The following is a 26,511-nucleotide window of genomic DNA, read 5'->3' as shown; positions in this document are numbered from 1 at the left end:
AGTAAAAGAGATAACAAGAGTAGGTATCTGTGGGTAGAGAGAAACTTAACAATTGAAAATTTTGCAGGTGGAGTGATTTCGTCTGATGACTGGATTCAGGGAGTAACTACATCTGTGGGTTTCTAATAGAGATGAAGTTGAAGATGATTGGAAAAGAGAAAGATGAGAAACCATGAGGTCAGGGTTCTAACTGAGTCATTATCATGGATACTGAAATCATTAGGCTGGGGCAGGACATGCAGATCGTTCCAAGGCTGACACAGAGTTTCAGAAAAACAACTGGGCACAGGCAAGGAAGTAAATGGCTATCTTGGTCATGGCCAACCGTATGCAAATAGCAAGCAGGCAATATTGGTCTTCGGCATAGATTATCTTTATTATGTAGCATTTTTTTCCTGGCTTTGTTCACCTACTCTCAGTAACCTCATTGTCCTCCATGTTGCTCTCTCACTGTACACTTACCCACCCTATGCTTTTGATATATGTGAAATCCCAAATGACCCTAAGGCATACATGGCAAGTTCTTGATTATATCAATCACTTTTCCCACTTACTGTTGCATCTTGACAGGGTTTTCTCATGACAAATCCTTAACTGAAAAGTGGTCATTTTAGGGCTAATACCCTAAAGAGGTGTCTGCAAAGTCATGCAATTCCAGCCCAGGGGAGAAGGGCTCTTTCTCTTCTGAAAAATCTTTCTTCAGTATTGATTCATTTTTTTAGCCCAGGACTTTAACCATCCCCACAAAATGTGAGTTTCTTAGAGGTTAGAACTGGGTTAAGCCAATAAAGAGATACCCATGAAAGGACTGACTCAGTCTTTTGCTCTCTTGACCAGTGTGCAAGGCAGACTAGTGTGCTGTGAAATATTGATTCCCTTCATCTTTATTCCCTGTACCAGTAAAATACCATCATTTTCAATATATGCTTTGATGCAAAAGGTTTGGGAAGCCCTGACATAGCAGACATTCAATAACAGCTGACATTTATTGAGCACCTACTACATACCAAGCACCTCATATATTTTAACTCATTTAACCTTTGTAGCAATCCCATTAGGTTGATACCATTATTTTCATTTTGCAGATAAAGAAACTGAGATGACCTGCCCACCATCACAGACATAGAAGTGGCAGTACCAGGATGCAAAATCAGGCAATTTGCAACCAGAAAAGTACACTTAGCCACTATACATTGCCTCTAAATAAATGTTTGCTAGATCTAAATAAAAATTTTAATTTAAATTTTATACGTTTGTTTTAAACATCCCTATAAATGGCAGAACTAGAATACAATCCAGCCACACTCTGTAGGTTGGCTGTAGCATGACAGGGAGCAGCAAGAGCTGAACATAGTGGAGCTTTGTCTCTCTTACATCCCCAGGTTTGCTTGGAACTCCCTTAGCACTAGAGCTGCTTTTCCGTGTCTTTTCAGAATTATCTGATCAACAAGAGATCATAATTTGTTCTGTGTATTCCTCTGTCTGAATCCTCAATATAATGAAAAACTTTGTAATTTCACACACACACACACACACCCGCCATTCTTCCAGACACACACACACACACACACACACACACCCGCCGTTCTTCCAGACACACACACACACACACACCGCCCCCCACCCCGGGCCCCCGCCATTCTTCCAAAGCCCTGGCTTCTTAGAAGTGTCTCATCGTGCTTTTGGGGGGAATAAAGAAATCACAGCCTGAAGGTCCATTTCCAGGCGGGGGAGGAATATAATGGAATTAGTTTTTGCTAGGTATTTAAATCACAGACTGGGAGTACAAACCGCAAAGAACTAGCTTCTTGGCGTGTCACACCAGCTCTGGGTTCACTGATCAATCACAGCCAAACTCATTTAGCAACTTAAAAATATATATCGTGGCAAGGTTCATTTATGTAAGACTTGGACCGAGGCCGCCGCCACCACGATCTGCGGTAATCTCGTGCGGAGTCACGACCATCTAGTCCTTCACTTTCCCTGAGAAACTCCCACGCCTCCCCTGTCCCCAAGGGAGCCCGGCGGTCCCTCGCGGCTCTGAGTCCCTCGGGGAAGGACGCGAAGGAAGGCCGCGGGACCGCAACGAGAAGGGAGAGCGGCAGGCGTACAAAGCAGCCGGGCTGCAATTCACGACCCTGTTACTCCACGAAAAAATGGAACATTCCGCTCCTTCCGCCCGCAGAGGGGAGGTGGGGGGAACCCTTCGATCTGGTCTAGGAAAAGCGACGCTGGCGCAGCCGCCGGAATCCCGGACGCCAGGATCCCCGTTACGGGAATCGTAGCTGCCTGGAGTCCCGCCCCCTCGCCGTCGGGCTACCGCCCGGCCAATACCCTGGCGCGCCGGGTCTCTCTGGAGCCAATCAGCATAGACTCCCTAAGTCCGGAGGCGGGGCGCGGCGAGGGCGCTGCGGGGCGGGGTCGGGGGGCGCAACGCCCCGCCGTGGGAGGAGGGCCGCGTGCCGCGTCTGCGGGGAGGAACGCGGAGCCAGCCGGAGCAGAAGCGGGGAGCCGACAGGCCCGCGGAGCGGCGCGGGGAACGCCTGGGCGCAGCTGAGCCGGAGGCCGCGGCTGCGCGGCCGACGGGCCCGGCCCGGCCTGGCGCGGAGGGAGTCGTGCGCTCTACAGACGCGGATGAGAGAGGCGCCGCGGCTTGAGGTGAGGAGGTGCCGTGGCCGAGTGAAGGGCCGTGTAGCGGGAGGGTGAGGGCTAGGTCGGGGAGTTCGGGCCTGGAGACCTGGCACTCGAGGGGGCCACCCTTCCCCGGGAGAGAGGCGCCCTGATACCGTGTCCGTCCCAAACTTGTTACTTCCAGCCTGGAAATCCCCACATTCCTCCTTCCTTTCCGTGTTCACACGCCTCTGAATTTGATTTCTACAACTTTGTCGCCTATATTTCTCAAACGTAAGCGCAGACCTTGTCCTCGGCACACACACACATCCACCCACACGCCCTTCTTAGGCCCACGCCCCCAAATCCCCACTTTTTGCCCTTTTCCACCTTCCCTTAATTTCTACTAGCCCCGCACTTGACTCTTCATTTTCTGCCCGGAGATTAGTATCTCTTCACCAAAGCCATCTTTTCATCCTGAAGTTGTAATGTTTCACAGGGTTGAAAGTTCACCTTAATTAAAACATTTTAAACTAACGTCTTTTTTCTTCTTTCTGCCTCTTACGTGTACCCGTCCTAACGAATCCCACATAACACTGTATCTGAGAAGCACCGAATCCATCTTTAAAAGTTCACCCCTCCCCCAAGCTTAAAGGTTATTCCAAGCGGCAAGGTTCTGTTTTTCAGTGGATGAACAGCAATTTATTCATAACTCCAACTGAAAAAATATCACAGGTTAGAACTAAGACTTGCCACTTTTGGTTTTTGGGTTTTTCCTCCCTTAAGAAGAACACTCATTTCGGTTTAATTTGTGTAGTACTGGCATTTTCAACAGTTACGCTGCTTTGAAAATAATTAGTGATTAGAATGCCAGGATGACTCTTATAAAAGATCGGAGCCTTTGGTTAAGTCAGTGCTGTAAACAAACCCCTTAGACTGTGCGACTGCCAGCTTCAAGTTGGAGCAACTCTTAATTTGAAATTCCTGACTCAGATCATCGTATGAGCTAGCTGTTCGCCATTATCTTAATTTCTTAAATTCATGATACTTCCCACTTGGAAGTATTTTTGCACTGTAAATGGAATTCTACGTTTATAGGGCCAACTTGATACTAAGTTAAATCATGTTTTCCAGCTATTTGTTTTGGGAGATTATTTTGAACACTTGTTTTTAATCACGTGGAAGAAGAAAATTACAGGATGGAGAAAGTGTGAGAAAAGGAGAATAAGTTTTGTAGTGGAATTTTCCCCTCAAGTCTGTATAATTGACAATGCTATACATGTTTAATTTTCTCATAGGTAATTGAGAATATTATAAATACTGCTGCCAGCTAAGTTAATATATTTTCTTAGTAATGAAAACCGTGCACAGTGTTCTCATTTTTATTTATGAGTTGCAGTATTTTCAGCTTATTTAAAAATTTTCCCAAGGGAATTTGCACTGCAGTTAAATGTTAGGGTGAATGTCGATTATTATATACCTATGAAGTAAAATGTTGTGATATCCTTTATAGAGAAGGAAACTGAGGGTTAGGGTCGCTGTGAAACCTAGATCTGTGTAATTCCAAATCCTGTACTCTCAGTTGGTCATTTTATCATGCTGACACATTTCTCCTAAAGGATCCACTACTACAGTTTGGTTTGGGAACTTGCCTACTCCCCATAACTGATCTGCAAGGAAGGTTTCCCCCCCCACAGAAGTGAGAGCTTCTCATTTTAACAGGAGTCAAGACTCCCTGGCCCTGATACATTAGCAGCCTGGCTCCCAGAGAAGCGTGGAATGTTCTCAACAGTCTTCTCTATTTCTTTGATTGTGCAAAGGTTGCATGATCAGAGTTGAAGTTTCTACTCTTATTATTTTACACAACAAATACTAAACACTTACTGCTGGCTATAGGAATTCACAAAGATGCATGAGGTATTCTTAGGACCTTTATAGAGTTTACAGAAATTGGGCTGACAGATGTATGAAAAATTGTGAGGATGCAAGGCAGTTTCAGTTAAATGTAGAATGATAGGGAAACTGCTATATTTAAATCAGGGAGTGATTATTTAACGGTTGGAATGATCAAAGGATTGAGCAGAGGTCAGACTTGAAACCTTTATGAGATTTGGATAAAGAGAAAAATGAAGGAAACCCATTCCAAATAAAGATCTATGTAGATGGGCGCCTGGGTGGCTCAGTTGGTTAAGCGACTGCCTTCGGCTCAGGTCATGATCCTGGAGTCCCGGGATCGAGTCCCGCATCGGGCTCCCTGCTCGGCAGGGAGCCTGCTTCTCCCTCTGACCCTATCCCCTCTCATGCTGTTTCTCTCTCTCTCTCTCTCTCTCAAATAAATAAATAAAATCTTTAAAAAAAAAAAAAAAAGATCTATGTAGAGTCAGAAATAACCAAGGTATATTAATTATAATAGGCGATACATATGTAATACTTATTTTGTGCCAGTCACTGTTCTGAGCACTTTGTCCGTATTCTTTTAATCCTCATAACCTTAGGAGGTAAATGTTACTATCTTCCTTTTACAAAGAAGGAAACCAAAGCAAAGAGAGGTTTAATTTGTCCAGTGCCACACAGTTAATAAGGGGTAGATCTAGAATTCATACATAGATAGCCTGGCTTCAGAATCTGAGCTCTTAACTGTGACGCATATATTCCCTCTTCATATAGTATACTTGACTGGCAGTGACTAGAATAATATGTCCATTCGAGGAGGTCTTTTAAAACCCACTCTTGATTGTCCTCTATGTGCCTCAAAGTATCTTAGATTCTGAGGATATCAAGACATAGAAACAAATAATTACAGTACAGTGTTACCAGTCCTATTATAGAACTGTACACAAGTGCATTGGGAGCAAAGATGTTTGTGGGAACAGGGAAATTTCACAGGAGAGATGATGTTTCATCGAAGTTATACATGGTGCAAAGCAGAGTCTGGGAAAAGACATTGTAGAGTCAGGGGATAGCATATGTAGAAGCACAAACTCTGAAATAACAAAGTGTGTTAGAGAAAGTCTAGTAGTTTACTGTGGCGTGAGCTTAGTCTGTAGGAGTGAGCTTAGTCTATAGGAGTAGGGAATGATAAAAAGTAGACCAAGATGTGAATGGCATGATGAGGTCAAGGAAAATGAAGAACTTAAATATTTGCTTTGCATATGGGAAACTACATAAATAATTTCAGCAGATTGTTTGCTATTCTCTTTAGATGTGCAGTGGTGGGGTAGCTTGAGGGAACAGTCTGAGTAGAGGGGGTTTTTAGAATAGACTTTATTATTTATTTGTTTATTTTAAGTAACCTCTACACACAACGTGGGGCTTGAACTCAGCAACCCCAAGATCAAGAGCCACTTGCTCTACCAGCTGAGCCAGGCGGGCCCCTCTGGAATAGATTTTAAATACTGGAGAAGATAGATTACACAGGCACATGAAGCCAAATTTTTAGGTTCTTAAATAGCTAAAATATTTGGCATTATTACTGACCCTTTAAAAAGCTTCTGAAGATAAGAGTGACGAGTTTAAAGTAGTGTTTTAGATAGATTCATCTACCTATAATGTCAGAATGATTTGGAGGATGGAAAGAGACTGGAAGCAGGAAGGCAGATAAATAGTAAGGTGATCGGTGCCTAAATTATGTTAGTCATGGTAGAGGGTAGAAAAGAAGAGACAAATGGGAGAGACATCATGAAAGAAGATTAGATAAGCTATAATTTAATGGATAGGTAAGAGGCAACAATTGACCCCATTGACTTAGGCAGTTCAAGAAGGGTGATCTTAGATGGGGGAAAAAGATACGACTTTTCTTAGAAGTCAGTGCATTTATATCTATATGTGTACACCAGCATGTGTGTATTTGTGTATTGTTTTTAGACCTTTCTATTTGAGTCAGAGGCAGAATATCCAAGACAATGATACATAACTGGAATCAAAGATCCCAGCCAGAATTCTTGAAATTATTTTGTTTGAGATAGTGATACTTCAAGTCCTATGTCTTCATATGTTGGTATTTTTAAAAAACAGTAGATTCCAAGTACTTGGGTACTTTCATAGCCAGGAGGTAAACCCTAGCAGAGAATTCAGTGAAGGAGACATAAAGAAGCTAAATGAAAGCATTCAACCACATGATACCATGACGTAGAAATCAGGAGATAAGAGAAATTCGAGAAACAACCGGTCAACAATGTTCAGAAACACTCCTTGTTACAATGTCTACAGTCTCTTTTTCATTCTGTGTCTGTCTAGTATATCTTAATGAGACTTAATGAGGAATTAGTTAGCTAATGGATCATGACTAAGAGAACTATATGTGTTGAAATGTGGCTGTAGCATAGATTATTATTTTAAAGCTTTATGTTTACATATTCAGAGCAGGAGCTTTATTCCTTTCAGCACAGTAAATCTGTTGCACTGTTAAAATTTGGATGTTCTGCCTCCAAATTTTCATTTTCTCTCTTTTTTTTTTAAAGATTTTATTTATTTATTTGAGAGAGAGAATGAGAGAGAGAGAGCATGAGAAGGGGGGAGGGTCAGAGGGAGAAGAAATCCAGAATCTATCCTCTTCTTTGTTACACTGCATCAAGATAAGGATGGTCTCTTTCAGTCTTTGTTTTTTTTGACACTTGGTTGTTATTTTTAAATTTTAAGTGAACAGCTGTTGAGGGTCAGAGGGAGCCTGATGTGGGACTCGATCCCGGGACTCCAGGATCATGACCTGAGCCGAAGGCAGTCGCTTAACCAACTGAGCCACCCAGGCACCCTCATTTTCTCTTTACTCAGACTCATCAGTTTCATCCTGTGCTCTAAGGTAGATTGGTTTCATCATTACTTCTGAAGAGTGCATTTCATATTGGTTGTCTACACAATCTGTTTTTGTTTGGATGTTCTGTTGTATATATACCCTCACCTCCATCCCCTAAAGTAAACTCATCAGAGCTGGGTTTCAGATACCACAGCTCTGGTTTGTACCCTGGCATGTGCTGGAATTTTGCTATTGATTATCTTCATTTGACATTTAGAGTCAAAGATGGCTTATAGCTCATGTGTATGCATGCTATTTTCTCTGTTTAGGAAAATCTTTACTTGTATTTCATTTCTGGGCCTTCCTGGATCCTTTGTGAATTGGGTTATTCTCTATGCTCCCGTAGCATTCTGTGCATATTCTATCTCTCTAAATTTTAAACTTCTTAAGAGCAAGACCTGTTTATTTGGCTTCAACTATATGTGTTATGTTTTATTTCTTAAGCTGTAGTGGGAACGTAAATCGTCGTCAAAATACTCTGTAAACCTTTTCGTATGTCTAAAACAGTCAGTGAATAATGTGTAGGGGGACTTGCCTGACTCTAAGGTCATAAACATAACTCTGTATTTTCTTCCCATACTTGAAATCTAAAGATCCTTAATCTGGAGTGTATGTATGTGTAATGAAGTAGAACTCTTCATCTTTTTGCTTGTGGAGCCAGTTGTCCCAGTACTATTTATTAAATGGTCCTTTATTTCCCCAGTGATATGAGGTGCTTTTTTTTTTTATCAGATGATTAAATTCTTAAATATATATGGGTCTGTTTCTGGATTTTTTGTTTTATACCATTGATCAAATTACTCCCATGCAGTGCCCTGTCTTAATTACTATAATGTTGCGGTGTGCCTTAATAGATGATAGGGCAAGTATTTTTTTATTCTTCCTTTTGAAAATGGGCTTTTGGTTATTATCTAATGTCTTATATGACATTTTAAATTGGTTTGTAAAGTTCTATAATAAACTACTTTGTAATTTAGATTAAATTGTGTTACATGAAGATAGTAATTTGTGAAGAACCAATGTCTGTACTATGTATATTTTGTTTTCCATTCCATGGTATTTAAGTCTTAACTGATGAGCTGTTTAGTAAGGGTTTATAGTTTTCTGTATAAAGTTATTACATAGTTCTGATTAGATTTTTTCTTAGTTATTATAGTTTTTGATGCTGTTGTGAATAGGATTTTTTCTTTTACATTTTAATTGGTTATTCCTGGTATATAGGAGAGCTACGTTTTTTGATGATCTTTTGTTTAACTATTATGTTAAACGCTCAGTAGTTGTGGTAGTTTGTCATTTGATTCTCATTCTTTTTCTCAATAGATAATATCATCTACAAGCTTTTCTTTTTCCATTTTTATATCATCATTTGTTCTATTTTTGGTTAAGCCATCTAGAACAGTGTTGAATAAGTGATGACTCCCAAGCATCTTGTTTGAATTTTGACTTTGATAGAAGTGCTTCTAATTTTTATTTTTGAATATGATGTTTGCTCTAGGTTTCTGATAACGGATTGTGGCAGCAACAGCAAGAGCTGCACTGATAGCAACAGATTACCGTTTATTGAGTACATACTATGAGCCAGGTAAATTGTAAGTGCTTTATGTTTATTGACTATTTAATCTTCACAAAAGTCCTAGGTGGTATGTGGGTAGGTGGTGGTGTTATCCTCATTTTACAGATAAGGAAAATGAAAGTGAGGGATATCAAATAACTTGGCTAAGATGTTTTACAAAAAATAAAGAGTTGGGATTTGAACAAAGGCAGTCTGATTCCAGAATCTATCCTCTTCTTTGTTACACTGCATCAAGATAAGGATGGTCTCTTTCAGTCTTTGTTTTTTTGACACTTTGTTGTTATTTTTAAATTTTAAGTGAACAGCTGTTGAATATTATCAGATGATTTTCAAGCATCTATTGGAATGATTGTATAGTTTTCTTAATACAGTGGGTAATATTTTATCTTTTTGCTTAATGGACCATACTTATACTTTTAGGCTTTTTTTTTTTTTTTTAAGATTTTTTAAATTAATTTATTCGAGGGAGAGAGAGAGCACGAGCAGGATGGGGGGAGGGGTAGAGGGTGAGGGAGAGGCAGACTCCCCACTGAGCAAGGAGCCTGACTTGGGGTGCCATCCCAGGACCCTGGGATTATGACCTGAGCCCAAGGCAGATGCATAACCGACTGAGCCACCCACGCGCCCCTATTTTTAGGCTTAATACTTGTATTTATGGGGTTTTTTGTTTTCATGTATGTTGCTAAAATTAATTTGCAAATGCTTTAATTAGGATTTGTCACACCAATATGCATAATAGTTTGACAATAGTTTTATCATGTAATCCTTGCTTGATTTGGTATCCAAATGACTAGGCAACTTGCACTCAGGGCCAAAATGGGATGAGGAGGATAAGATTTAACCCTTCTGCCTGAAACAACCATAAAACAAAAAAACACATGAAACAGTGATAATCAAGACACTTGACACTGAATAATGAAAGGCAGTGGTCTTGATAGATGGGAAACAAATAAGATGGACCCTATGATTGCACTAGCCTACTACCTTGAGAAAGTTTCCAGGCCATGGCACAGGTCGGGGTAATCCAAGGTAAGCTCTGTGGATTCTCTTTGACCTGTGGAAATGGCTGGGAATACCAAAGGAGCTAGAGTTCACAAAGCAGAATACTAGAGGACTCTTGAAAGCTTCAGAGGTCCTATTCAGCTTTTTACCTGAGTGCTGACCAGTGCATGCATGTAAAGAAATTACTACAGACCAGGGAAAGAACCTCCTGGAGGTGGTAAAGATAACAGCACTTGGTGCTTCCATTGGGTCAGGAAAGGTTCCTGTCCTCACCAGCCAGGTTGGAAACCATTTGACTCATGGGATATTGGATAGAGACAAAGAAGGATCCTGCCTCAGTAGTAGGAAACAAATCACTCTAGAATAAGCATTGCTCCAATCCCACCCAGTATATTCAAGTTTTTGTTTAAATTCCTGGGATTTGAACATGATATTAATTTCGGGTTTACAATATAGTGATTCAGCACTTCCATACTACACCCAGTGTCGTCACAAGTGCACTCCTTAATCCCCATCACCTATTTCACCCATCCCCCCACACATCTCTCCTCTGGTAACCATTAGTTTGTTTTCTATAGTTAACAGTCTGGGGGGCGCCAGGGTGGCTCAGTCAATTAAGCATCTGCCTTCAGCTCAGGTCATGATCTCAGGGTCCCAGGATCAAGCCCTCCATCAGGCTCCCTGCTCAGCAAGGGGTCTGCTCCCTCTCAAATAGATCTTTTTTTTTTAAGTTTGTTTCTTTGCCTTTCTTTTCTTCCCCTTTGTTTTGTTTCTTAAATTCCATATATGAGTGAAATCATGTGGTATTTGTCTTGTCCGACTTATTTCACTTAGCATAATATTCTCCAGTTCCATCCACATCATTGAAAATGGCAAGATTTCATTCTTTTTGATGGCTGAGTAATATTCCAGTGTATATGTGTGTGTGTGTGTGTGTATACATATATACATACACACACACATCTCCTTCCTTCATCAGTCAGTGGACACTTGGGCTATTTCCATGATTTGGCTGTTAAAGATAATGCTACTGTAAACATAGGGGTGCATGTATCCCTTTATATTAATATTTTTGTATTCTTCAGGTAAATACCTAGTTACCAGTGTATCTTAAAAGCAAGACATGAAAGGACCATACTTTGCCAAGTAACTTAACTGTGTCCTGGAACAAAGTTCAAGAATATAGAAATACAGGGGCGTTTGGGTGGCCCAATTGATCTTTAAAAAGAAAAGATTATAGAAATCTAAAAAAATCCAATACAGATCCAATAGCAAATAAGGTGAAATTCAGTGTGCAACATCCAATCAGAAATTACCAGGCATGTAAGAGGCTTGAAAGTACAATGTATGATGAGAAAAATTAATTAAAACTAACCCAGAGCTGACATAGATGTTAGAATTACCAGAGAAATTAAAAGTTATTATAACTGCGTCCTATATGTTCAAAAAGTTAGGTAGAATTATAGAATATGTGAAAAAGACCCAGTTAAACCTCTAGAGATGATAAATATGGTGTGTGAAATGAAAAATACACAAGTTAGGATTCATGGTAGATTAGACATTGCAGACAAAAAGATCAGTAAACCTAAAGACACAGCAGTAGAAATTATCATAAAACATAGAAAAAAAAGAAAAAGTGGATTGAGCCATGAGCTGGGGGACTACTTCAAGCATCCTAATAATACATGTTATTAGAATCCTCAAGGGTAGGAGCACGAGGGTCACAGATAAATATATTCAAAGAAATAATGGCCACAATTTTTCTAGATTTGATGAAAACTATTTAAACCAGCAGATCCTAGAAGTTCAACAAACTCTTAAGCACCAGAAACATGACGAAAACTTTACCAAGGTGCATTACAGTCAGATTGCTCAAAATTAGTGGTAAACTAGTTGTAAAAAACTTATATGCATCCAGAGGAGAAAAGAGACTTTTCATACAAAAGAAGAAAGATAAGGATGATAGTAGATTTCTCATTAGAAACAGTGCATGCAAGAACTTAATAGCTACATTTTTAAAGTACTGAAAGAAAAATTGAGAATCTATACCTAGTGAAAATATCTATGAAAAATAATAATGAAATATTTTTAGGTATATAGAAACTTAAAGAATCCATCACCAGCAGACCCACATTACAAATAATAATAAAATAATATCCTTCAGACAGAAGGAAAATATTAGATGAAAATGTAGACCTTAGACAAAGGGTGAGAAGCTCTAGGAATGGTAGTAGACATGGATGTATACACAAGATATTTGTATTATTGCAATCTCTTTTAAAATAATTATTTAAACAAAAACAATGACAGTATGGTTTACAACATATATAAAGTACATCTGAAGTTTATAAAATATGTAAAAGTAAGTTGTATGCCAAAAATAGCGTAAAGATCCAGAGGGGAGAAATGGATGTATACTCTAGTATACTTTACTGTGCGTGAGGTGCTGTAGACTGATAAGTTTAAGATGTATACTATAAATCTCAAAGTAATCACTAAGATACCAAAACAAAGAATTAATAGCTTATAAGCCAAAAAGAAAGACAAAATGGAAATCATAAAAAATAGTCACTTAACACAAATGACAGAAATAGAAGAAGAGGGAGAACAGATCAAATAGGTAGAAAACAAATATAAAGTTGATAGCTTTAGGGCGCCTGGGTGGCTCAGTTGGTTAAGCGACTGCCTTTGGCTCAGGTTGGGATCCTGGAGTCTCGGGATCGAGTCCCACATCGGGCTCCCTGCTCAGCACGGAGTCTGCTTCTCCCTCTGACCCTCCTCCCTCTCATGCTCTCTGTCTCTCATTCCCTCTCTCGCAAATAAATAAAATCTTAAAAAAAAAAAAAATTTAAGATGATAGCTTTAAACCTAACTATATCAATAATGGTATTAAATATAAGTGGCCTGAAAGCAGAGGTTGTCAGATTAGATACAACTGTACGCTACCTACCAAAACAAAACATAAAAAACAAGGCTCTTTAAATATGAAGAAAGAAATAGGTAAAATATAAAAGAATGGGGAAAGATATACCATGATAACTCTAATGGAAGAGAAGATTAGATGTCTATAATGATGTCAAAGTAGATTTCAGAGCCAAGAATATGACCATTGGTAAAGAAAATCATTGCACAATGATAACAAGAATCGCTTCCTCAAGACCTTACATTTATGTGCCTAATAATGTAGCTTCAAAATAGGGCAGAATCTGAAAGAACTGAAAGAAGAAATAAATAAAGCTACAGTTATATTTGAGGATATCAAACCCCCTTTTCAATAATTGACAGAGGAAATAGAAAATGACTAAAGATATAGAAGATTTGAATAACACTATCAACCAGATTGGTCTGATTGACATTTATATAACACTCCATCCAGCAGTAGCCATGCTGGCCAAACAGAACATTGATTTCAATACTTAAAAGTAAATAGATCAATGGAACAGAACAGAGCAGAAATTGGGTAGTTAGAACTCACAGGTAAACTCCAGGGTGCCTCCTATTTTTGGAAAGTATTGTTAGAACACAGCGACACCCATTTGTTTATATATTATCGGTGTCTGCTTTTGTGCTACAACAGCAGATGGTGTAGTTCCAACAGAAGCATTGTGGTCTACAAAGCCTAAAACATTTATTCCCTGGCCCTTTACATAAAAAGTTTGCCCGACCATGGAATAGAGAGTATATAAATAGACCCACACATGTATGGATAACTGATTTTTGATGAAAGTGTAAAGGCAATTCACTTGAGAAAGGGTAGCTTTTCTACAAATAGTTCAGAAACAATTTGCTACCCGTATGTAACAAAATGAACTTGAATACCTGATTTACACCATATATAAAAATTACCTCAAAATAGTTGATAGACCTAATAAAACCTAAAACTATAAAACTTTGAGCTAGAAAATATAGAAGACCTTTGAGACTTTGGGTTAGGCAAGGATTTCTTAGATACAATACCAGAAGTACTAGTTAATAAATTGGACTCGATTAAAATGAAAATTTCTGCTCTTTAAAAAGCACAGTAAAAGGGCGCCTGGGTGACTCAGTTGGTTAAGCGACTGCCTTCGGCTCAGGTCATGATCCTGGAGTCCCAGGATCGAGTCCCGCATCGGGCTCCCTGCTCAGCATGTGCACCCTCCCCCCTCTCATGTGCTCTCTCTCTCTCATTCTCTCAAATAAATAAATAAAATCTAAAAATAAATAAATAAATAAATAATAAAGTCATAAATTTCGTTTAAAAAAGCACAGTAAAAGAATGGGAAGATAAGCCACAGATTGGGAGAAAATACTTAAAAAAGAATTTTCTAATAAATACCTTGTATCTAGAATTTTATTTTTTAAAACTTTCTAAACATAATATTGAGAAAACAACACACCTAGTCTAAAAACGAGCAAAATATTTGAACAGACACATCACCAAAGAAGAATATGAATATATACCTACCATAGATATGACCTAGCTAGTCGTCTAGGTATTTTCCCAAGAGAAATGAAAGCTTATGCCCATACAAAGACTTGGGACTAGTTATATTACAGTATATTTATTCCACTAATATATTATGTACCTGCTTACAGCAAGAAAGTCAGTTTATCTATCCAACAAAGATACTGAGGTGCTTACTATATAGTAGCTGGGTGTGATTCTTGATGGTTGGAAGATAGGAGGGAACAAAACAGACAAAATTTCTTGCCTAATTTGCTAACATTCTATTTTAGGTGCACAGACAATGTGTTAGTTTCCCAGGGCTGCTGTAACAAAGTGCCACAAACTGGGTGATTTAAAATTACAGGAGTTTATTCTCTTAAGGTTCTGGAGGCCAGAAGTCCTTCTGAAACTCTGGACGGAATCATTCCTTGCCTTTTCATAGCTCCTGGTGGTAGCCCTTAGTTAGTCCTTGGCATTTCTTAGTTTATAGCTACATCACTCCAGTACCTGCTTGTGTTGTCACACAGCATTGTGCCTGTTTGTTTCTGTTTCATAACAACAACCAGTCATACTGTATTAAGGCCCCACTCTGCTCCTTTATGACATCCTAACTAATTACATCAGCCACAGCCCTATTTCCAAACAGGGTCACATTATGAGATGCTGAGGGTTAGGACATCAGCATATCTTTAGGGAGGAAAACCCAATTCAACCCATGACAGCCAATAAAATAAGTAAACTATTTTAGAGCAGGGGTTGACAAACGATGGTCTGCAGACCATCCTATTTTAATAAATACTTTAATAAATAGTTTTATTAGAATTCAGCCATGCCCATTTGTTTACATACTGTCTGTAACAAAGTCGACTAGTTGCAACAGAGACCTTAATAGCCACAAAATTTAAAATATTTATTATCTGGCCCTTTACAGGAAATGTTTGCCAAGTCATTTTAGAAAGTGCTAAGTGCCATTGAGAAAAAATAGGAAAGGGGGATAAGCAATACTGGGTGGTCAGGGAAGACCTATATGAGAAGGTGAATTTGAACAAATGCTATAAGTAGAATTAATTTTTATGTATTGACTTAGAAATATATCCAAATGTAGTAAGTGAAAACAAGTTATAGCACATTTTTGTGATCCCATTTTTGTAAAAGTATATATTTATACAATATAATGTTATATAAATAGAAAATTTTGCAAAAGTATCCACCAAATTGTTCACATTAGTTACCTTGCTGGGATTATAGGGGACTTCTACATGATATATTTTCAACTTCTCTTCATTTGAAAACTTAATTATTTCTTTTGCATTTTAATAATATCATTGTAAATTTAATTTCTTTCTTATATATTATTAAATTATATCAAAGGCTTAATATGTGTGAAACAGTAATGGAGGATTCACTCCTTGCCTGAGTTTGAAGTTATCATTTACATTTCAAAGAGGAACCACCATTATTTACACTAGAATTTAACCTAGTACTGAAATTTAAACTGAATTTTTATGTCTGTGTGCATAAAATAGTACGGCAGTTGAAGAGTCAGTAGCCTTAACTGCTAGTGAAAGGTAAAAGGTATGATTCTCTTAAAGATTTGCTTTAACTGCTTTTGTCAGAGTCAACAAAATGTCCCTTTCATGTTTCTGTGATACTACATGAACATCAGGGAAGTTTGAAGTAGGCATGGAGGGGCTGATAATGTTTCCAAGTATTTTTTCAAAACAACAGTGGGATGTTTAAATATTGTTATATAAGTGTTTATGGGATTGTTTTATACTGAGGGTCAGAAGGTATCTAAAACGGGACACTTTCAGGAAGGCTTACAGCAGGCAAGGATTTAAGAAGAATGCATATTATTACCCAAGCCAGCTTTCTGAACAAGGCTCTCCTCTCTTTATAGTGAGACCTAATAAAAAGAGCATGACTTTTGGAGGCAGAAGACTTAGTTTCAAGTCCCTGTTTCTTCACTTCCTAATTTTGTGATTTGGGTAAATAACTTAACCTGTCAGAATTTTTCTTTTGTGAAGTTCCAGTAATTAATCCTTGCCATTCGAAACCCATTGGATGTACAACACCATGAGTGGACATTAAGGTAAACTACAGACTTAGAGTGGTTAAAGTGTGTCAATGTAGGTTCATCCTTGGTAAAATGTACCATTCCGGTGAGTGATACTGATAATAGGAGAGGCTGTGCATGTGTGGGGGCAGAGGGTATGTGGGAATTCTCTGTATCTTCCTCTCAATTTCATTTTAAGCCTGAAGCTGTTCTAAAAATATAAACTCTTAAAATAATAAAATAATGATTCCTGCCCTACCAGCCTCCATCTCTAGGATATTAGGAGAATCAGGTGAAGTAATTTACATAAAAGCACTTGTGTAATGTAAAATAGTATACAAAGTGTTACTATGAATTAATAATTAGTAATAATAGAAGAGAGCAGAGTTGGATAATTTTTAAAATAATAGTAAATATAATGTAGGTATGACTGACTCTTTGCAAATTTATTCAAACTAGCACTATAATGTGTATACATGATACCATATTGAAATTTTCCTCATCCTGATCCCTACCCAGTTTATTTATTCAACAGACATTACTTTGCCTTCTTTTTGGCAATTATAGTTCATCTACTAGTAGTTCTACAATTATAGGAGTAATGTTACCATAGTAACTAAGTTTATATTGACATTCTTCCTCCCATGAAGTCTACATCTAAATATATTACTCATGATTTTTCATTTTGTCCTTGCATCAAAGTAAAAAGAAAGACTCAAAAATCATAATCTACAAGTAGCAAAAAGAATTTATAAAGGGCAAAACTATTAAATATTTATCAGTTATAACTCCAGTGCATTTTCTCCCACTAAAGAAAATTCATGGGAATGAAAATGAATAAGAATGATCAACTACAGGGATAATCTTGATTTGTTTTAATTTTTTTTAATCATTTGTAAACTTTATTACTTTAACAATAGTGAGTTAGTTGGGATGCATCTTACAGCACCTTTCAGCACATTACCGTGTTGAACCACCATAGTTGAGGAATTGCCACTCCAGAAGGACCACTCAGTGCTTGGAATAAACCTTCCCTGTATCTCTGCTTAGGAGTTACGTTTTGGTTTCATAGAATCTTCCAAGATAAGATGCAGATTTCAAGGAAAATCATTGTATGCAATATGTGGTTATAATACATGCATGGAAAATTCTGCCAGAGATGCGGGAGGATAATGTGTACTGTTGTCAAAATGAAAAGAGAGGTGTTCCTCTCTTTTGGCAGTATACTGTCAATTCTGTCCATTTTAAAACAAGATAAGCCCCAAAATGAAGTTGACTATATTGCATTTAGTGTTTTAGATAGTGCTACTGTGCTTCCATCTCTTAGGTTGGGACTCTGAAAAGATGTTTCTTCATCACATCTCAATGACAATCCTTTAAAAATTAGGAAACGTTACTTTTTTTTTTTTTTTTTTAAGATTTTATTTATTTGAGAGAGAGAGCCTGCACATAAGCAGGGGGAGGGACATAGGGAGAAGTAGACTCCCCACTGAGCAGGGAGCTGACTCAGGGCTCAATCCCAGGACCCTGGGATCATGACCTGAGCTGAAGGCAGGTGCTTGATGCTTAACCAATGGAGTCACCTGGGCGTCCCAGGAAACGTTACTTTCTAACTATTAAAATGTGAAACCTTCTTTGCCTGTTTTCCTTTTACATACTGTGTTTCATGGCCCTGCTTAGATAAATCTAATTGCTTTGTGGTAACTATAAATACCTTTATGGGACCTCTTGTGTCAGAGTTTTGTTCTAAGAATATAGTGCATCAATAAAAAGATTGCCAGTTTCCAGGAACTATAGAGAATCCTCTCTACAGTGTGAACAAGGTACTTGGTGTGGGTGGTCAGGGTGGCATGACCACATACTGCTCTCCCAGCATGCTCAGGTATTTTCTTCATTTTGTTTTTGATGAACAGTTGAATGATGTGGATTTTTCTAATATGGGACTATTTAAAGTTAGGAAGTAAATAAAACAGGTGGAGGAAAATGGTTCCTACAACTTCATTCTTTTATCCTGAGCAAATTATAGAGTGACTATTACATGGGTAGGGAGTACATAAAGTCAAGTTAGTATTGATATTTAATAAAAAAGCCACTGTATTCCAAATGCAGTACTGTGAAGCCCTCATCAAGAACTTCATAGTTTTATTTGGGGGAGAGAGTTTACACAAATATTTTTTAATTTAAATTTAGTTTTTGACTAAGTACTGAAGTCACATGGTACAACATTGGAAAGGTGCAAAGAATATATGGTAGAGCATCTCCATCCTACCCTGGTATCTCATCCAGTGGCAGCCAGTCTTTGAGTGTTTATCCTTCTAGAGGTATTTTATGTGTGTATAAGGAAATGAGTGTGTGTTTTGTCTTTTTTTGGTTTCTCCCCACAAATAACAAATACACTGTTCTCTTCCTTAACAATAGTTTATTTTATTTATTTATGTATTTTAGATATCTTTACACCTCTCTAGGAAGAGATCTAGAACTTCCTCATCTTTTTTGTAGCTACATGTATGCTATATTTGGATGTACCATAATTTAACTAGTCCCCTATTTGTGCATCAATCTTTTATTATTAAAAACTGCTGTAGTGAATAACCTTATTTGTGTATTGTTTTGCTCATATCTATAGGATAAAATACTAGAAGTAGAATCATTAGATTCAAACGTATATATATTTTAATTTTGATCGATAATGCAAAACTGGGCATACACCTTATCTGGATAGTTCTTTTATTTATAATTGAGCTCTAATTTACAAACAATAAAATTCAGTTTTAAATTCCCACAGTTTGTTGGGAAGGTTATGCCATTTTACACTATAAATGCAGAGTTGAGAATGCCTTTATGTCATAGTCTCAAAATACTGTGTTGATAATTTTTAATTTTTTATATTTTTGCCAAAACTGGAAATGATATGGGGGTCATTTTGTTTTGTTTACTGTTTTTACTAAGTACAACTTACATACAATAAAGTCCACAGATCACAAGTTTATAGCTCAGTAAATTTTTAATCACCATCTAGTTCAAAGTCTAGAGCATGTCCAGCATCCCAGAATGCTCACTTCTGCCCTCTTCCCCACCCTCCAAAAAAGATAACCACTGTTCTCTATCACCACAGATTACATTTGCCTGATTTTGAACTTCATATACATTTTTGTGTCTCATTTCTTCTCTGTTATATAGGAAATTCAGTCATGTTGTGAGTACCTGTAATTCTTTTTTCATTGCTATGGTTGAGTTACTTGAATTTTTCTGTTCTACTGTGTTTGTGTTTTTGGTTGCTTCTGCTTTTCAGTACTTAAATAAAACTTGTATGAACGTTCTTGTACATGTCTTTTAGAGGAGTGAAGCACTCATTTCTTTTGACTATATACCTTGCCTGGGTACATTTTGTTGGTTTTTAATTGAGGTTTAATTTATAAAGAATAAAATTCATCAATTTTTAGTGTACAATTTGTTAGGAAACAATTCCCCATACGTCTCTTGAAGGTTTGTTTACAGCCTTGGAAAACAGAGATAGTGTCTCTCTCCACAGTAAAAGGCAGGCATGCTTACTGCCATTTTAAAAGATCTGGGTCTCTTAAGCTCAGTCTTCCCTCCTATAACATGACCCACTGTGTGTACAGGTGTTACCAGTCCCTCTTCACAATGCTCTGTCGGAATTGGGGCCCAGGCAGCTGGCGCAAAAAAATGCTGCTAACTCTGAAAATGCTGCTCCTGGTATGAGTAATAAGGTCGTTTGTCTCTGACACAGGAGTCTCATGTCTTCTGCCAGTATCCATGGGACTAGCAGACTAGTTCGCTTGCAAGTAGGGTAAAATCTCAGTGCTTTCATAATTCTTGACACAATTTAGTGAATTTTGACAGATAGAGTTTTATCACTACCCTAATCAGGTCATGGAACATTCCTATCACCCCTGAAAGTTCTTTTGTGCCTCTTCACATTTATTCCCCTTTTCCACTTCAGCCCAAGCCAGCCCCCTGATCTGCTTTCTGTCACCCTGGTTGTGCCATTTGTCAAATACCCTGTAAATGGAATTCAGGAGTACATAGCCTGTTTTGTGTGTCTTCCTTTATTCAGCTAATGCTTTTGAGATTCATTTTCATTCATGCTATTGCATATATCACTAATTCATTCCCTTTTATTGCTGAGTGGTATTCTATTGTATGGATATACCGTTGTTTGGGTATTTGTTTATCCGTTCTCCAGTTGATAGACATTTGGGTTGTTTTTAGTTTGGGACTGTTACGAATAAAGCTGCTATGACCATTTGAATATAAGTCTTCATGTGGACATGTATTTTTAGTTCTCTTGGATACATTCTTCGGAGTGGAAATATGGATGATTATTATGTACATTTAACTTGGTAAAGAACTGCCTAATTGTTTTCCAAAGTGTCCGTATCATCTTGCATTCCTCTCTGGGGTAGTTTAATTTGCACCTCTCATTATGAGTGAGGTTGAAAGTATCATTTCATATGTTTTAAATAATTTGTATATTCTTTTCTATAAATTGCCTATTCAGCTCACCTTGCTAGTTTTTCTACTAGGTGTTGGAATTTTCTAGTGATTTGTAGACATTCTTCATATAGTAGGGGATATTTTTGGTCATGGTATGAATTACAGACTTTTTTTTCCATTTTGCAAATATCTTTTGAGGTTGCTTTTGGTGGGTTTTGCCATGTAGAAATTTGTCTCTCTGAAGTACTGTCTCACACAGCATTTACTAATAGTATAAGTCTTCACATAATAAACAGGATTGCTCTTTTAATTAACCTTAAAGTATAAGTTGTGTTCCATCACTATTTTACATAGCCATAACTCCAGTGGGAATAAAGAAAAATATTTTGAAGACTTAAATTTATTTTCTGCATTCTCATAAAATTTTACCACCTTTTAGAAGACAGCTATCCAGTGGAAACAAAAGTGTTAGGAATTGTGTCTTTACTTACTATGTGTAGTAAGAGAAAAAATAATAAAAATAATACTATATGTGTCTTTTACAGAAATATCTAATGCAAGATGTTGGCATTGCAGACTTGGATAGTGCACGCATTGTTTATTTTCTTCACCACTGAATGTGTAGGTAAGGTTCATGAAAATACCCTACCTCCCAATCTCACAAATCAGGTTTATATATTTTTATATATATATATATTTTGTATTTATATATATATATAGTATTTATATATGTATTTATATATGTATTTATATATATTTATATATATATATATATATATATATAACATAATTATGTTAATGTTTTTATTTTTTCTAGGCTCATTATTGGGAGAATAATGCTGTCCTAACCTAAAAATGATTTTGAAATGTAAAAATACTCCTGATAAATTATAGTTTGAGTAGAAACAGTCACCCAGTAATCCTAAATGCTGTTTAGGTATACTAACAATAATTTTAAGGTGGGAGGGGGGAAAAATATGTTGTTGGTTTTTTGGGCATTTTTTTTAATACATAGGAGAAAATCTGTTAACTTTTAGCACTTCACTTTTTAATAGCCAAAGGTGTCACTGAACAGCAATGTGATCGTGATACCAGAATAAAGAGGTCTGGAGCAGTACTGCTCAAACTGGTCCACAGCCTGATGCCTGTCTGAGAATTGGTTGTTATTAATTCACAATGAGAGAAGTACAGAAATTAAGAATATATGTTTAGAAACTCTTAACAGTTTGACATAGCCGTGACATCCAAGCATGTGATCACTGGACTTATCTCATTAAACATGGTATAGAGCAAAAGTGTAAGTCTGTGAAAGATTGGGGGTAAAAAACCAAACTGATCTTTCACCACAGATTGAGAAGCACTGCTGTAAATCATCCTCTTTCTAAATCGCGATTTCTTTTTGAACACTTCAAGTGACATAAGACTTATTTTGGAAATTGCTGTTGTTGAGAAAATCTTCCCTTATTCTTGAGCCCAAATTTTCCTTCTTGTTACTTTTTCCCATTATCCCTAGTTCTAGAGTAATCCCACTTTCTCTTCCCACTGTTCAACTCTTGGAAAATATTGAAGGACTGCTTTCATGTGTCTCTAAGGCCTCTCTTGCCCAAACTAAACTTACCCAGTTGTCCTAATTATTCTTTATAGGACTTGGCTTCTAACCCTATACATGTTGATTACCCTCCTGATTCTTCTCTTGGTTGCCCATAGCACATTTGAAATACTAGACCATCACACCTCTCGCACTTACCAGCTATAGGACTTAGGCCAGTCGCTTGATCTGTATTAGTTTCTTGATCTATAAGATGGAGATAACAATGATTCCTGTCTCCTAGGGGTACTGTGAGGATTAAATGAGTTACTATACACAAGGCATCTGGACAATGCCTGGCCCACAGTAAACATTATAAAAAGGATAGTAATTATAGAATTATTATTGAGGTTCTAATAAAAATGCATTTAAGAAAAAAAATTAATGTACCAGAACTGGACATGGTCTAAGTATAGTCATTTTATTACTTACTTTGATCTGAACTTTCTTCAGATCTTTCTTACTCAGCATAGTTTTTTGCCAGCTAAGATAGACCATAGTTTCTTGTTAAGCTTTCTTACTCAGCATAGTTTTTTGCCAGCTAAGATAGACCATAGTTTCTTGTTAAGCTACTGGTCAGTGAAAATTCTTAGGTTTTCACATGAATTACTTTTAATCCACTTCTGCCTTACCCTATATTTATTTAATCTCAGCCTAAATGAGCGATATTTTCTTCTCTGGCAAATTTCATTATATTAGTTTTGGCCTTTTGGTCTAATCTTTTAAAATAATTTTAATTCTAATACTAACATCCAAAGTGTTGGCAATCCTTCATAGTCTTGTCCTTTGCTAATTTGGTAGGTGTTTGTGTGTGTCTGTTTTCTGCCAAATTATTGAAAAAAATGTTCAAAATAACAGAAGTATGTTTTGCTGCCTCACAATTTACTCTAAAACTTCATGGCTTGAAATGACAGTATTATTTCTTACGGTTTGTGTGTGTGTCAGGAATAAAAGTTGGGCATAGCTGGACTATTTCATCTTTGCACTGTGATGTCTGGGGCGTTACCTGGAATATTCAAAGATTGGGGACTAGAATCATCTGAAGGCACATTCACTTATATGTCTGGTGTTGATGCTGGCTGTAGGCTGAGGGCTTTGCTAGGCTTGTTGGCCAGAACACCACATGTGGTCTCCCCATGTCACCTTGGCTTCCCTGCAACATGTGACTGGGTTCCAAGGACAAATGTCCCAAGAGAAAAAGAACACTAGTTGAAAGTTGTATTGTTGTAACAGTCTAGATAGTCACATAGCACTCCGTTGGCTGGGGCAGACATAAGCACCCACACACATCTGAGGGCGGGAGGGGAATATTAGAATATTAGAATAATTCAATCCATTTTTATATTTTCTCTTGTTCTTTTTCAGGTGAACTTCTAGATCCATGTGGTTATATCAAACCTGAATCTCCAGTTGTACAACTTGGTTCTAATTTCACTGCGGTTTGTGTGCTAAAAGAAAAATGTATGGATTATTTTCATGTAAATGCTAGTTATATTTTCTGGAAAACAAACCATCTTACTGTTCCTAAAGAACAGTATACCATCATAAACAGAACAGCATCTAGTGTCACGTTTACAGATACATCTTTATTAAATACTCAGCTCACTTGCAACATTCGTACATTTGGACAGATTGATCAGAATGTTTATGGAATCAGAATAATTTCAGGCTGTAAGTTTTGTTTTTGTCTTATTTTAAACTTTGTTATGACTGTTGAATTACATTCGTAATGTCTGTTGGTCTTTATGAAATGCAGTTATTTTTTGGCTCATTGACTTTTGGACGTACTTGTTTTTAAAAAAAGTTTTGAAGTGGAACTCCATTTGCATTACTACTATACAAAAAACTTGAAGAGTAACATAAGATTTATATCTTTCTTGAAAGTCAAGTATCTCTCAGTTTTCTAGAAAACTGTTTTTACATGAGACCCGCAAAACAGTGTTGAATTGAAATTTGTTAGTGTATTCATAGTAACTTTCAGTATCCTTTAATTGCTGAAAAGATGCACATACAGAACAAACTATCTGAAGAAAGTGAATAAATACTGGAGAAAGTCTTTCTGTGTCAGAGTAAATAAACTTAGTATGATCCAAGAGTGGATTGTCAAATTGATGGATCCCCAAAACCATAATTTTGGTATATGCTTTTCCTCCAGCGGAGTTTCAGAAAACAATAGGAAGAGAAATACGTGAATCATTTGTTTCCATTTACTTGCCTTTTACTAACATGCAGTAATACTTTTTAAAATACACTTCATGGAGAAATCAGTTAATATTCTTACCCAGTTATAAATGAAAGTTGATTTTGTGTAGAAAATTAATTTGAAATATGCTAGTTAGTGACAGTTATAGAAAATGTATATTACTTAATCTAAAAAGTACGAGTTTAAGTAGAAAAGATTATTTTTTTAGTCACTAGTCGAATTTCATTATGTCCATACATTTTGCTCATGTTTGTTTTTGGTTTTTTTTTCCCCCATCTAATTTAGATTGCACATGTCTTGGGTAGCATATAAACTGCATGTTATTTGTGGATATAAAGCTTTTTGAAAATGGCTCATTTTTCCCTTTTAGTGCCTCCAGAAAAACCTAAAAATTTGAGTTGCATTGTGAATGAAGGAAAGAAAATGATGTGTCAGTGGGATCCTGGAAGGGAAACATACCTGGAAACAAACTTCACTTTAAAATCTGAATGGCAAGTTGTTTTCAAGTTTTTTGTATGTTGAACTTACGAATTTAGTCATTTGTGCTGGAGTTTTTACTTCTTCAAGTGGAAATATTAAATGCAGATTTTTGTTTACGCTTTTATTTTAAAGCATCTAAACACATAAAAGGGGAAAGAATAGTATAATAAACTCCCATGTGTTTGTCATCCAGCTCATGACCAGTCTTCTATATACGCCACCCCAAATTATCTTGAAGAAAATCTCAGACGTCATTATCATCTCATCCATAAATATTTTAGTTCATATCTCTAAAAGATAGGCATACTTTTTTAAGACACATAACTACATACCATTATAATACCATTGAAGAAACTTTAATAGGTCACCCCATTTTCAGTATTGATGTTTCCTCAGGTGTTTATGAATATATGTATATACATATTTTTTAATTTTTTTGAGTATAGTTGACACACAGTGTTACAATAGTTGCAGCCATACAACATAGTGATTCAACTTCTCCATATCTTAGGCAATGCTCACCACAAGCATAGCTTCTGTCATCATATAACACTGTTAAAATATCATTGACTGTATTTCCTATGCTGTGCCATGAATATTTGTATATATTTTTACAAGTCATCAAGTCACGATCTAAATAATCTCCATGCATTGCAAATGGATATGTTTTTGTTTTACCATAGATTCTGCCTGGTTTTCTCGTCTTTTTCTTTGCAATTCAGTTGTTAAAGTAACAGTTAACACGTGTTCCTTTTTTTTTTTCCCCCTAGAAATTGCTGTTAGAGCTAGACACTTGATTAGATTTGGGTTTGATCTTTTTTTTTTTTTTTCAAAAGTAATTTGTAGGGGTGATATATACTTCCAATCAGGATCCACCACAGAGTGTTTGATTCTTTCTCTTCCCTTTTTCTTTTCTTTCTTTCTTTTTTTTTTAGGTGCACACCATATTTTATCTTAATGTAAAGTGTAGTAATAAGCAATTAGACAATTTATGTCTACTATTTCTGTCATTTTTATCTTTTCCAGTTTTATTGTGAAATCATTGATACACATTACTGCATAAGTTTAAGGCATATAGCGTAGTGGTTTGATTTACCTAAATTGTGAAGTGATTTCCACCATTGGTTTATCTAACATCCTTCGTTTTGTATAGATAAAACAAAAAAGAAGGAAAAAAATTTTCTCCTTAATTCATAGGATTTACTCTCTCCACATCTTTCCTGTGTATCATACAATAATGTTGGCTATAGTCATGTTGTACATTACATCCCTAGTTCTTAGTATTTTATAACTAGAAGTTTGTACCTTTTGACCACCTTCCTC

The 26,511-nt window shown here is 36.9% G+C and overlaps 1 protein-coding gene and 1 long non-coding RNA gene across 6 annotated transcripts in view; both read left to right on the top strand.

Annotated features, from left to right (window-relative positions):
* The window catches only part of LOC118016474, a 32,119-nt gene extending 30,657 nt beyond the window's left edge, over positions 1–1,462 (top strand). Inside the window, exon 3 of the long non-coding RNA XR_004680840.1 lies at positions 1,086–1,462. This is a non-coding gene — a long non-coding RNA (uncharacterized LOC118016474). The remainder of the gene's footprint in view (positions 1–1,085) is intronic.
* A 1,007-nt stretch (positions 1,463–2,469) lies between these two features.
* IL6ST (interleukin 6 signal transducer) overlaps positions 2,470–26,511 on the top strand; it is a 50,292-nt gene continuing 26,250 nt past the window's right edge. Inside the window, exons 1-5 of one of the 5 annotated variants that reach the window (XM_035014441.1) lie at positions 2,470–2,658; positions 8,898–8,984; positions 21,463–21,542; positions 23,871–24,176; positions 25,079–25,199. In XM_035014441.1, coding sequence (XP_034870332.1) covers positions 21,479–21,542; positions 23,871–24,176; positions 25,079–25,199 — 491 coding nt within the window. In that variant the 5' untranslated portion in view covers positions 2,470–2,658; positions 8,898–8,984; positions 21,463–21,478. Of the gene's footprint in view, positions 2,659–7,312; positions 7,409–8,897; positions 8,992–21,462; positions 21,543–23,870; positions 24,177–25,078; positions 25,200–26,511 lie in introns of those variants that run through there. The other 4 variants (XM_035014442.1, XM_035014443.1, XM_035014444.1 and 1 more) reach the window with 4 other exon arrangements.

Source organism: Mirounga leonina, unplaced genomic scaffold, assembly GCF_011800145.1.
Source record: "Mirounga leonina isolate KUSES-001 unplaced genomic scaffold, KU_Mleo_1.0 Mir_168, whole genome shotgun sequence".
NCBI classification, from domain to species: domain Eukaryota; kingdom Metazoa; phylum Chordata; class Mammalia; order Carnivora; family Phocidae; genus Mirounga; species Mirounga leonina.
The sequence above is the reverse complement of the archived record's forward strand: the minus strand, read 5'-3'. Positions and strand labels throughout refer to the sequence as shown.